Source organism: Nesoenas mayeri (assembly GCF_963082525.1).
Source record: "Nesoenas mayeri genome assembly, chromosome: 9".
Lineage (NCBI taxonomy): Eukaryota > Metazoa > Chordata > Aves > Columbiformes > Columbidae > Nesoenas > Nesoenas mayeri.
The window spans coordinates 17,178,947-17,192,075 of NC_137557.1; the positions used below are offsets into that span (position 1 = coordinate 17,178,947).

The window sequence follows — 13,129 nt, forward strand, 5'->3', positions numbered from 1 at the left end:
AGCAGCAAAGCATGAGCGCTCAGGAGTCCTGCCACGTACTCCAAAATGTGGCCTAATTTGGTGTCATCAGGAAAAGGACAGCATTCTCAAAAGGGGTACGCAAGCAGGTGCTTTATCTGGGGCAGGAATCCATAAAAAATCCAGGAAAAAAAATTATTGAGTAGAATTTCTTTTCTGGACAATCCGCACTGATGTTGGAGTTGCTGCTTCTCTTCTCTTTGAGACAGAGCCCATCACCTGGGATAACCCAAGGTGATCGTTCATGGCTTTTCTATGCCCCCCAATTCAAGAAAGGCAAGAGGAAGGAGACAGACACTGTGGCTTGGTACTCTGAGTGCCTTCAGTCCAGGAAAACGTGACATTTTCCATCATTCTCAGGAGCGCTGGGGAAAGAGAGACACAAGGAGAAGGAAAGCTGCTTTTTCCCCTCCATGACTCTGGTTTTTGGGCTGCTTAAAAGGATTAAAAAAGCCACACACAAGACCCAGGCTGTGTCCAGTGTGGAGAGTTAGTCCCAGCCTGTGGGATACAAAGTCCAGGGACTGCTGCGGTCACGGCACCATCAGGTCCTGAGTTACATGTACAGAAAGCTCTTATTTTCAGACTACGCAGTTTCTCCTCCTCATTGAGACAGGAGGACCTGACCCCCTGTTCTGTCTGGGAGAGCCCCAATATTGGGCATCTTCCCAAAAAGAGGGGTGGCCGGAGCGCAGGAGCAGCTGCAGAACGGCTGCTGCCCGTTCCTGGTCCTGTGGCACCATCCAGTGGCTGCTGGCAGAGGATTGTCACTTCCCTGTCACCGCCACGCGTCCATTGCAGCTGCGGTGAGCCTGGGGACCCAGAGCATCATCAGCCGCCAGCGCTGGTGACTCGGTCGCATCCTCTGGTGAGGAGGTGTCCAGGTCACTGCTGTCACCTGCGAACTGGAGAGGAGGACAGAGAGGGGAAAGGGCAGCAGCAGGGCCAGACCCACCCTTCAAATTTGCACCCTGTGCCCCCCCTGCTGCAAATCAACAGTGATTTCTTCTCAAAGATCAGAGCAAAGAGGGTCAAATGTGGTTGCATCAGGACCCCACGCGGAAGACCCTTAATTTCCATGACTTGCAAGTTGTGCCATAACCTCATGCTTCACATTTCTTATTATTTACCCCAATGAAGGTCTAAAATTTCATCACTATTGCAATTGAAAAAAAAAAAAAAAAGTCTTCCCACTATTTGCTAAGTTTTCGTTGGTTAATTTTTCCTGAAAAAAGGCAATTTGATTCTGACACTGCCACCACTTTAATTACATCAGCTCTCCCCCATAAATTGAGGTTATGTTTAAGCCCCGTTTCAGTAATTTAATAATTTCGCCATTGCATCACTCCAATTATCTCTGGATTTGTTCCAGGGACCTTTTCTCAATTGGATTCACTGGCGCTGACTGTTTTGCTCCCAAGCGCATGAATACTGATTCTGCCTCACCGCAAAGAGGGTGAATGGACAAACCTTAGGGGATGGACAGACACCCGTAAGTGGACGAAGACGCCGAGTCCCTGTTGCTGTAATTTTGAACTCTCTGCGCACGGATACAACCTGTGGCTCTGCTGATGGGTATGAGCTGACAAAAGGGATTCACACACCTTTTTTCCTGGAAATTATGTCACAGAACATCCCCGTGGCCCTTCGTGTGAGATACCTGGAGCTTCCTGGTGGGCTCGCTGGGTTTTGGTGATGTCGAGATCAAGGTTGGGAAGAGTTTCGCCCCGTGGGATGGTTTCCGGGTTGCTGCATCCAGATGTCTCTCCAAGAGCCTTGTCACCGCAGATGTGGTTCTCCCTGCACAGGGCAGAGTGGGTCAAACAGAGAGCACCAAGGAACAGCGATGGCACAGCTGGGTGAGAAGGGACAGGATCACCAGTGACCCATAGCGAGTTGGTTTCTAGATAATTTAAACTCACTAGGACTGTCTGGAGCATCTTATGAGGAGACACTGAGAGAGCTGGGGCTGTTGAGCTGGAGAAGAGAAGCTGAGAGGGATCTGATCAATGGATCAATAGCTCAGGGTGGGTGTCAGAGGATGGACCAGACTCTGCTCAGTGGTGCCCAACGCCAGGGTGAGGGGCAACGGGCACAGACTGAAACACAGGAGGCTCCATCTGAACATGAGCAGAAACTTGTTTGCTGGGAGGTGCCAGAGCCTGGCCCAGGCTGCCCAGAGCAGCTGTGGAGTCTCCTTCTCTGAGACATTCAAACCGCCTGGACCCACCTGTGTGATCTGCTCTGTGACCCTGCGTGAGCAGGGGTTGCACTGGGGGGTCTACAGAGGTCCTGAAAACAAACCAGCCTAGGGTTCTGTGATTTATTTACCTCAGCAGGGTCAGGCACACATGTTGCAGATGGTTAAAGCCACTAGTGCTTGGCTGGGGATGGTGGGGTAAGACTTGTCCCACTTCAGCTCCAGGCAGCAGGTGACAGAGCAGCACTGATGGCACTAACCAGGACTGTCCCCACCACCTCGCTGACCCACAGTGGTCACTACAAGAACAAGTTGTACCTGAACCAGCTGTTTCCTCCAGGAAGTCCAGGTCTGATCCGTCTGAGTTGGTTTCATTGCCCAGCACCATGGCAGAGAGTGCTGGCTCTTGCTGAGGGCTGAGCTCCATGCGGCGCAGGGCAGGTTTCTTCCCTCCCAGCATCGCTTCTGGACTGTGCACAGAGAGACGGGTCAGGTATGGGATTGCTCTGGTGTTCCCTTCCCCGCTCCCAAAGCAGAGGTGGGTAAGCCCTGAGATGTTCTGGGCTGGGATCCAACCCACAGCAGGGTGGCCCATGGAAAATCACGGAATCGTTTTGGTTGGAAAAGCCCCTCAAGATCATGGAGTCCAACCATTCCCCCAGCCCTGGCACTGCCCCATGTCCTGAGAACCTCATGTCCGTCTGTCCAACCCTCCAGCACTGCCCTGGGCAGCCTGTTCCAATGCCCCACAGCCCTTTGGGGAAGAAATTGTTCCCCACAGCCAACCTCAACCTCCCCTGGCGCAACTTGAGGCCATGTCCTCTTGTCCCATCACTTGTTACCTGGGAGACCAAGAGACCAACACTCTCCATGCTATAACCTCCTTTCAGACAGATAGAAGTCCCACAGACTCAAAGCACTTTGCTGCTAGCATCTCTAGCAAATACTCACCCCCACACCTTGCCTGTGTTTGGTATTGCTTTGCTTGAGTTTAAAAGCTTGATCTGGCTTTCTCTTGCTCCTGGAGCAAGCAAGGAACTCCTTTTCCTCAACTGCTCTCACCCACGGATGACATCTCTGCTGACATCTCACATCCCCTCCACATTATTTCTTCTATGCATCGTCTGCACAGTTTCTCCAAGCTTTTATTTTACACCTTTACTACTTTTGCTCCAAAAACCTGAGAACTCCTTCATCCCCTTGCAGAGGTTCTGGGAGGGGAAGAAGGAGCCGAACACCAGTGGGAAATGCCCTGTGGTTTTCTCCAGCACAATGCGGTGAGTTCAGACCCTCAGGTCTGATCTTGCCAAGCTGTTTGAGTCAAACCACAGAGCCCGGAAGACTCCAAGAAATTCCTTTTCCAAACAAACTCCTTTGGCAGTTTCCAAGGGTGTTGATGTTTGGGCAAGTTGTGGCTGAGGGTCCTGAGCACTGTCTGGAGGCCAAAAGGAGGCGATGGGACTCACCGCTGCCATGGGACAAGTCCTCGGTGGGGGCTGGTGGCTTTGGAGGTCCTCAGGGTGCCCCAGGGAGACCTCGGGGGGCTCTGGAGGGAGCGGGCTCTGCTCCGAGGGGCAGGCTGGGGGATCACCAAGGCTTTAGGCTCTGCCGCAGCTGGTGTCACCATGGGCTGTAACCCACCAAGGGACATGGGGCTCTTTGGGCTTGGAGCTGGAAGACAATATTGAGAGCGAGGAGAATCACCACCCACCTCCTGCTGCCTTGAGGAGCCACACAGTGACCTGACACGGGGTTGTGCAGAAGAAAAGGGCGGAAAGGGATTTGCAAGAACCACCAAACCTGTATTTCACCCTACTGGGGCTTTTGGGGACAGCTGATGATTTTTTCGTCAATATGTCAGGCCAACCCACATGAAGTCGACACACAGAGTGCAATTGTGGAGATTTGCATCACCCTAAATGCCCTTTCTCTGTCTTGTTGTGTCATGGGGTAAGAGAATGGCATCCTGTGGCCATGGGTGAGTGGCCACAGGTCCCCATGGTTGGTACGTAGAGAGGACAGGAGGTCACCTCACCTGAGATGACGGAGAGGTGCTGAGGCAAAGTGCTGCTGAGCTTCTTGCATCGCCTGACCTTCCCCATCACCGCTTGGTCCAACTCATCCCTCAGCTGCAGGAGACCAGGAAACTCCTCAGCCTTCTGTTGCTGCTGAAGCCTGAGCAGAGCCTGGAGGTTTCTGTAGGTCCGAGTGGAGATCCCCTTCGCAACCTAAAGCAGGGGGTGGCTGAGGAGTCCCATGTCATCCTCCCAAGGCGCTGGGTGGTGACACCGGCCCTTGACAGCACTGCCCGTATCTCAAGAGCATCCAAGCCCTTTCCAAACCCCAAGGAAGCTCTCGCCAGCCCTGACACCCATAATTTCCACAGCACAACGTTTCCCATGCAAAAGGCTCACAATCAGGACTCTGTCATCATTTGTAAAACCCTCATCTGCTTGGGTAAATGACAACTTAAGAGTAAATCTCAGCTATTTTGGGCAATTTCTAGGCTACAGGGCAAGTGGAGCATTTTCTCTTGGGAGGTATTTGCAACTCCAGCAGGTTTGGCAACCATGAATGTCCTGGCTTGTGGAGATGCAAAGCAATGAGAAGCAAAGGGTGAAGGGGGTGTACGCCTGTGGGCTTTGGGCACCTCTGCCGCTTTTGACACCACCTCAGTGTCTCCAAATCGCGCTCAAGGGAAAGGGGGAGGACACATCAGGGCTCTGGCTTATGTCACACAAACCCCGGACCACTCTTCAAAAGCATCTCCAGGAAACAATCACAGTACAAGAGGTTCAGTCTTTGGGACCGAACAGCTGCGCCTGCCCGCTCGCTGTCCTTGCAGCGGCTCCGCAGGGTGCTAGGTGGTGGTGTTGCATCGCCAGGAGCTCGGGAAGACTCCTCCGAGGCACTGTTTAATATGCTGGGCATGAAAAGGACTTGGACAGTGAAAGTCCCCTTGAAATCCCAGCGGCAGGGGCTGCTGTGCCCTCAAACACCCTCTTTTCCTAGAGGAGAGGGAGCCCTAGGTAATTTAGCATATGAAAGGCTGCTCGTGAGACAGATTTGCTGGAGAGATACTAATAACCAGCCTCAGAGAGGGGAGAACAGTGGTTTATTGCCTGTGCCACTGTGTGATTCTGCCTCCGCCTTCCCATTTACCTGGGAAGGTGACGTATTGGCTATGCAAAGAAAATTTTGCCCTTTGTATTCACCAAATATCAAGAAATGTATTTTTTTTTTCCTCAGAAAGGTAAAACACAGCTTTTACATAAAGAATTATAAAAACATGAGTTATTTTTCCCAACCTTTTGATGGACTTTCTATTGAGCTTAGAAAGAAACTCAGATTCTGATTTTAAAAGTAATGATTAATGTTACAGAGTTTTCACAGTACTGGATCTGCAGTTCCAAATTCTTCTGGCATAAGCAAGTGTAACTCCACATACTTCAGTCGAACTGTGTTTGCCTATATCAGCAGACAATTCTGTCCCTATGCCTGAGAAAGGATCTTACATTCCACAGTCACTTGATCATGTCTCGTCTTTAAACCACATTTTACTATTTGCAAAATACTTGACCCACAAAACCACAGTGTGATTACTCCAGGTGGGGGAATTATTATTATTATTATTATTATTTTACTGTTTGTGTTTCAGTTTTTCCTCCCCACAAAAAAACATATAAATCTTTGTGTCCCTGCAAAGGCTCAGGGCTGGCATTGCACATCTGGCACCCAAAGGGCAGACTTACCCTCTTGACCCCCATGCTCTCCAGCTTTTCCTCCAGCAATTCCTCCAGGATGGGGCGAAACAGCTTCAGGAGGTTTGGGTTTCTCCGTAGGGCTCGCAGCAGCCTCCGCTTCCCAGCCAGGGCAGCAGCCTCGTCCTCGGCTAGAGGGAAGGTAGGTGATGTGGTCTGTGCCCTGGAAGTGGGCTGGGGGGTCCTTCCTCCTCCACTTTGAGGACACAGGTCCCACCAGTCCCAGAGCAAGTGGCTGGTTGCTCTCAGCAGACCACATCCCTCTACAAGGAGTCAACTTCCTTCTCTAATTTAATCATAGAATCTTTTTGGTGGGATAAAACCCTCAATATCATTGAGTCCAACCGTTCCCCCAGCCCTGGTACTACCCCATGTCCCTGAGAACCTCATCTCCACGTCTGTTCAACCCCTTCATGGAGGGTGACTCCACCACAGCTTCATTCTGCTGCTCTTGGGACAGAGATGTCCCAACTCTGGTACCCACCTGATGACTCTTCATCAGCCACCACTTTGGTCACCTGCCAAGTCACTGCAGGGAAGAAAAGAGCCTGTGAAGGTCAAAGAAGAGCCGAGGTCCCAGCACAGAACCAACAACTGGTTTTGCTGTACAGGAGCTTCATGCGAGAGGACATGCAGCCGGATCCCTGGAGAAGCCTCCATGGGATGCTTTTGTGAGGGAGACAGCATAGACACTGTGGTCTGAAGTGCTGTTTGCCATGAACAATTTATCTAGACCCACACTGATTCACTTTAGAAGCGCAATCTTTACCTGAAGGTTTGCTTGCAGACAGCAGCTTGATCTGTAAAGAAAGAGACTGGGCATCATTCAAAAAATCATTTCTTTGCCTATAATTTTGGGTGACTTTTCCTCTTTCTGCAGAGTATGATTATTAAATGCATTTTAAAAAGGAGCAGAAAATAGTGGGCACATGTACTACCCAAGTGGTATTTTCCTTAAGCAGCCCATACCTGCAAGGGGTCAGCTTAGGGGCTTCCCTTTCCACAACACTATCATTAATACATCAGATGCCACCCTGTTATACCCATGTGCTATTCACAGGTCTGATAAAGACCAACTTCTAATTTAAAGTGTTGCTCTGGTGATGTACACCCCGGTGGGCACAGTTCATGCTGGATGATATTAATGTAATGCTTCATGTTTAACGAGTGCAAAAAAGAGCCGAACGTAGTAAAGTGTTACAGAAATCAGGCTTAGTCTTAACTCAGCAAATATTTTAATGCTGCTTAGAGTTAAACATCTGTTTAAACCATCTTGATGAACTGAGGATTCCTTTTTATTTAATTTTATTTCACTTGCCTTCTTCTCCTGGGACTTTGTGACCTCGGGTCGCTCCCTGAGCTGGGTGCTGAGTGCATCCATCTGCTGATGGATACGGTCCAGAACCTCCCGCTGGTCCTGGGATGGGCTGACACGGAGTGGCTCATTCTCTTTCTTCAACTGAGAGGAGCAAAAAAGGAACAAGAAGACCTGACTATGGTAAAAATGGGTTTGGAGCCACCTCTTGCCTTTACTGGCAAAGTAAAGGACATCTGGATTTGCACTACATGTGCAGCCAGCTTCAAAGTTATCTGGTGGCAAGCTTGTGTCTTCTCATCAGCCATGATAAGATGCAGCTTTGCTGCATTTCGTTTAGACTTTCCCCTTGATAACCTAAAAACTGTCCTGTGTTGCCTTGGCCTTTGGAGTCCAGCTAAGGCTCATTTTAAGCCTGGAGAAATTCATCTTCCCTTTGGGTCCCAAAGAACAGTTGGCATCTTGACAGTTCCCACCCCATCCCATGCTCAGAGGTACCATCCAGAGCAAAGCCTTCTTCAGATGTTTTTAGATGTTGAGAGGGCAACAGATTCATAGGTGAATAAATGTATTTTGGTTATATTTTAGACTACACTAGGACAGTGGTAGAGTCACCACCCCTGGAGGGGTTTAACAGATGTGGAGATGAGGTTCTTAGGGACATGGGTTAGCTGTGGACTTGGCAGTGCAAGATTAATGGTTGGACTTGGTGATCTTAAAGTTCTTTTCCAACCAAAATGATTCTGTGGTTCTCTGATTTGGTACTTTGAATGCTTTTTCATGGGGTGAGCTCCTTCAGTGCTCTGGTGGAGATGGGTCCACCTCCATCCCAATGGACCTCCTGGGGTGTGCAGCAGGGACAAGAACACAGATCCCACACCGCTCACCTGTGCTGCTGTCCTCTCCCGTGACTCTGCCCGGCTCCACGTCTGCCACCGCGCCTCATCGGTGTCATCGTCCCGCAGGGTCCCCAGGTTGGACGTGGCCACCTCTCCGGCCTGAAGTTCCTGCAGTTTCTGCAGCGGGGAGGAGAAAGAGCCGTGTGTCCCACAGGAGCATCCACATTCCTCCTGGGGAAACCCACCTTAGCCAGCCACTGCTTCCCACCCCAAAACACCCCAGGACAAGGACACGAGGCCTCACTGAGCTGTGAAAGTGTAAAGCCACCTGGACCAGGTGAGGCAGCAACCTTGGACATCCCGTTGCCTGTCCTGAGCAGCATGTGGGGGGCTGACATACCCCCTCCACGGCACTGCTCCTGCTGGCCATGTCCCTGAATGCTGCGAGGAAAAGCCGCCTCAGACCATCCACCTCTCCATGCAGCTTCATCTTCTCCTCCTCTTTCCACCTTTCCAGATCTCTCCTGCCCTCCTCTTGTTGCTGGCGAGCTCTCTCTGCTTCCTAAAGGGAGTGGAAAATCAGGCAAGAGATGTCGTGGCTGCAGAGTAGAAGCTCCAAGGGCTGTGGCAGAAGCCCTGGCACTGGCAGCATGGGCACCGATGCTCTCATTATGCTCAGAACCTGCCTGCACCCTGTGAGGGGCAAATTTTCCAAAGAACCAAGCAGGAGCCCCACCATAAAATATTTTTCAGTGCCTTTTCCATCCCTGCTTTAAAAATATCCCTTGTTTCATCACTTCTCCTCCCCTCGTTTACCCCAAACAGGCGGCAGTGCCCTGGCCCCATACCTGCTCCCTGCGCAGCTTCTCCCCATCCCTCTGCAATTCCAGCTGCTGCTGCATCTCCTGCAGCTTCACCTTCAGCTCCTCCACCTCGGCTTTCATCTGCTCCACCTGCTGCTTCATCTTCTGCCTCTCTGCAAAGCTCAGGGAAACAGGCATCATCAGCAAGGGTGCAACCCACCAGGATTCTGCTTTGAGGGAGTAGGTGGAATCCTGCTAAAATATGGAGCAAAACCACTGCAGCGCTTCAGGGTGGTGAAGTGAGTAGCTGAGCTGCAGCAAAAACCATGACAAACGTGGCTATGTGGCCTCAAATTGTTTTTTATTTCCATTTATTTTTTAATTGTTGTAAACTTCGAGGGATCAGCGGCTCGTGGAGCAGCGTGGCTTTGCATTCCAGGCTCCGTGAGGCAAGGTGCCTCTGGAGCAAAGCTCAACCTGCTGCATTGCATCAGCCCCAGGCTGGGGTTTCAGACCTGCCAGCAAACAGCAAAAGCAGCTGTTTTATCTGCCAAGTTCAAGTGCCAGGTGCAGGCAAAGCTGTAATGAGGCTCCATGGCTCTCAAACAACACATTGTACCTGCAGCTTTCAACGTGTTTTGCAAAGAAGCATCAATTCCTCTGCAAAAAGGGGGTGCAGGGAAGGTGAACCCCTCTCCCACTCCAGCAAAACTATCTCCCAATGTAGCTCCATCCCCATGGTCTTATGAAATTTTTGGGTGGAGAAGATCCTTAGGGAAACCAAGGTGCAGAGATGAGCTTTAAATGCTCATGCAGTCTCAGATTCAGCCATGTGTCCTACCTGTGCTTGAGGGAAAAGGCAGCGAGCATTCAGGAAAACATTCACAGAAGAAGAAATAAGTCATTAGAAGTTATCTTTAACCTCCTATGGTCACTCTCTGGTTTCCAGCATCCACATCCAAAGGGGGAAAACCCACCTGGGGAAGCGAAGGGAGAGAATTGTCCCGGTGCTCACCAGCCTCGGTGGCCTCGGGGTGCCGGTGCTGCAGGTGGGCTTGCAGGAAGGAACCGTCCACGAAGGCTTTATTGCAGAGGTGGCACTGGAGAAGGGGGGGGAAAAGTCAGCAGAGGGACTACGATCTGCAGAAATGGGTGTTCCCCAGGTCCCCCACCTTGCAGACAAAGCTTTGCTGCTTTAAAGTAAAAGGAGACTGCACGCGATGTGGGGTGTTGGAGGTACATGGAGGGTGTTAGGGGTTTCTTCTGTCTGAAGCCGAAGAAAAAGCCCTTTAGGGATCAGGAGAAGGCAGAAGCCAAGATGCTGCAGGGATAAGGCTCAGGGTTGAGAAAAGAAATGCTGCTTTCCCCAAGAGAACAATAAGGTGACCCAAGCAGCAACGAGGTCCTGGTTATAACAGTGTCTGGCTCTGGAGGAAGGGAGAGCTGCACTTATGGGCATGACGAGGCTGTATGAACATAAATCAGCTGGTTGTGGTGGCTTTTTGCTCTCCAGGAATAAGTGGCCACAAGTGTGATGGGAGCGGCTGAGGGACCTGGGGGGTTCAGCTGGAGAACAGGAGCTGAGGGGAGACCTTCTGATCTCTGAACTGCCTGAAAGGAGCTTGGAGCCAGGGGGGGTCGGGCTCTGCTCCCCAGGAACAAGCGCCAGGAGCAGAGGAAATGGCCTCAAGTTGCGCCAGGGGAGGTTGAGGTTGGATGTGGGGAACAATTTGTTCCCCAAAGGGCTGTGGGGCATTGGAATAGGCTGCCCAGGGCAGTGCTGGAGTCACCATCCCTGGAGGGTTGGACAGACGGACATGAGGTTCTCAGGACATGGGGCAGTGCCAGGGGTGGGAGAACGCTTGGACTCGATGATCATGAGAGTCTTTTCCAACCAGAATGATTCTATGAAGAACACGGTCTATGGGACACGCTTTCCCCCGACACCTCCACACACCTTGCAGCAGGCGCTGGGGCCAGCTCGCAGGAGAAGCTGCTGCGTGATCATCAGCTTCTTCCACCTCCTGCTCTCCTCCTTTGCCCCGCGGAGCTGTGCTGCCTGTTCCGCTGCCTGCTCCTGCTCGCGGGCCAGCTCGGCGCGGGTGGCTTGCAGGTGCTGGGCATGGGCGGCCAGGCTGGTCCCCAGGCGCTCCTGGCAGTGCAGCAGGTACTCGATGCTCAGCTGGGCCATCCTCAGCACCTTCAGCAGGATGGGGTCCGCTGGCCGCCCACAGTGGGGACATCGCTCCCCGTCCAGGTTGCAGAAGGTGACAGCGGTGACATGCTCCTGCAGCGTGGCCACATCCACCTCCCGGGCCACCCGCTCCACGTCGATGGCACTGAAGCGACGCCAGTCCATGCTGAGCCAGCGGGGCTGGAAGTGGAAAGGGTGGATGTCCACTGGGATAACAAGTCCTGGGGACACCCCCGGCATCCCTGCAGGCCCATGAGTGTCTGCAGAAAAGGGCTGGAAAGCAAAAGGGACATGTCAGGGCTGTCCCCACCACTGTCCCCCAGCTCCACGGTGGCCCCTATCAGCCTGAACACACTGTGGGCATCGGGGAGCGGGTCAGAGCTCATCTTGCGTGGCAGCGAAAAGAAACCACCTTCTTTTTCCCTCCCCATCCAGAACTGCTATCTACTACTTTGCCAAATTCTGCAAAATAAATAAAAATCTGCCAGTTTGTTCACCATCTGCTTTTGGTAAGGGAGACTTGTAAAAGCATCGCATTGCAACTCCTTACAATAACCAGTTCTGAATGGATTTGTAAATCCCTCCTGACTGTACCTGTTTTGGGGAAACAGAATTAGTCTGTTTTCAAACAATATATGGTGAACACGGAACACGCTTATATCACAACACTGCTGCCTTGCTCAGACTTAATCCCAGACCATTTCCAGCAGTGGCATCTGCTCGTTTTCCTAGCTGTGTGCTAAACCATAATTAAACAATTGTATTTAAAATACACAGTTTTAAACCTGCCGTATGTTCTCAGTCTCTAGCGAGGGATTTGCTGCTTCCCCCCGCCATGTTACAAATTTCCCTCTGCTACACCCACCTGCCACTTGTAAGAAATGTCATTTTTTGCTGCGAGGCCACTCACCATGTTTTGGGGTGCGGATGGGTCCCTGCAAAGGCCGAGTGGCACACGATGTCGGTGTGTTGGTGGGTGTTGCTAGGTGTGCTGTGTACACGACTCCTGGACAACCTCCTGCAAAGCCCGCAACCACTTTCGTGCTCAGGAGACACAACAAACAGGGTCAGGCAACCCAGGTTGATGCCAAATAACCACGTGCATGGTGCGACAAAGCTGAGCTTTGCTAGGCTCCCCAACTTAGAGGAGGAGCAGGTGGCACTTATCACTGCTTGCAGCAGCAAGAGTGCCCACATCAGCTTTTTTTGGCCCTAATTTCAGTAGTTTGCAAGCAGGAGGCTCTGTGGCTCCCATTGTGTCACTCCAAGGCTCAGCCTCACCGGGCACAGGGGGTGACGGTGACACAAGGCACAGCAAGAGGCTGCCAGGCTGAGGTTTTCCAACCCAGAGACACTTCACATGTGTCCTACGATAAAATAATCCTATTCTTATCTTTTCTTGATGCTGGAGCAATCACAGGGTTTCCCAGAAGTTATCTGGGGTTGCGCAGGGTGGAGCCCGTTGATGCTGATACTGCAGCTGGTCACGTCCGCAAGCCCGCGAGCAACTTCCAGCCCCTGGGACTGGTTTTCCAGCCCTACCCCAGGGTCTCCGCCACCTTCACTTCATTGCTCCATCCGCACAATGCTGCCCATGTCCTTGCAAGGCTGGGCTGCTCTCGGTCCAGCTTAGCAGCGCTCAGACCCATTGCAAAGTCTTCTCTTGCTCTCAGTCTCCTGCCCTGCATGAGCCCCTTCACATCTTTGCCTCTCTCTAGTCTAACTTGTCATGCACATAAATACCTTTCTTTTCCCTGTAGCTTCATCTCCCACTGGGGTCTCTCCCTGCTGCATGTAAATATCAGGCATCAATGACTGCTCTGAACCAGTCTGGACTGACCTGGGTGGCTCTTTTAAGCACTTTTTTAGCTCTACACCAATTTCACCCAACCCTCTCCTCTTTCTCACCCTTTTCTCTCTTATTCCACCACCTCGATACAGCAAGAGACTGGAAAGCCTTGATTCAGGGCTGCAGCTAAGCTAGGAAGAGGCCACACGC

General features: G+C 51.7%; 1 protein-coding gene across 1 annotated transcript; it reads right to left on the minus strand.

The window, feature by feature from the left end:
- Positions 1 to 785: 785 nt before the first annotated feature.
- DZIP1L (DAZ interacting zinc finger protein 1 like) lies at positions 786 to 11,516 on the minus strand (the record flags this gene model as incomplete). The annotated part of the gene is made up of 15 exons (XM_080350130.1): positions 786 to 923; positions 1,679 to 1,818; positions 2,537 to 2,688; positions 3,685 to 3,889; positions 4,254 to 4,446; positions 5,971 to 6,110; positions 6,464 to 6,508; positions 6,749 to 6,779; positions 7,298 to 7,438; positions 8,182 to 8,310; positions 8,534 to 8,695; positions 8,982 to 9,109; positions 9,952 to 10,036; positions 10,894 to 11,390; positions 11,441 to 11,516. 15 exons carry the CDS (start codon positions 11,514 to 11,516, stop codon positions 786 to 788), a joined length of 2,262 nt encoding a protein of 753 aa, XP_080206256.1.
- Between the last annotated feature and the right edge of the window lie 1,613 nt (positions 11,517 to 13,129).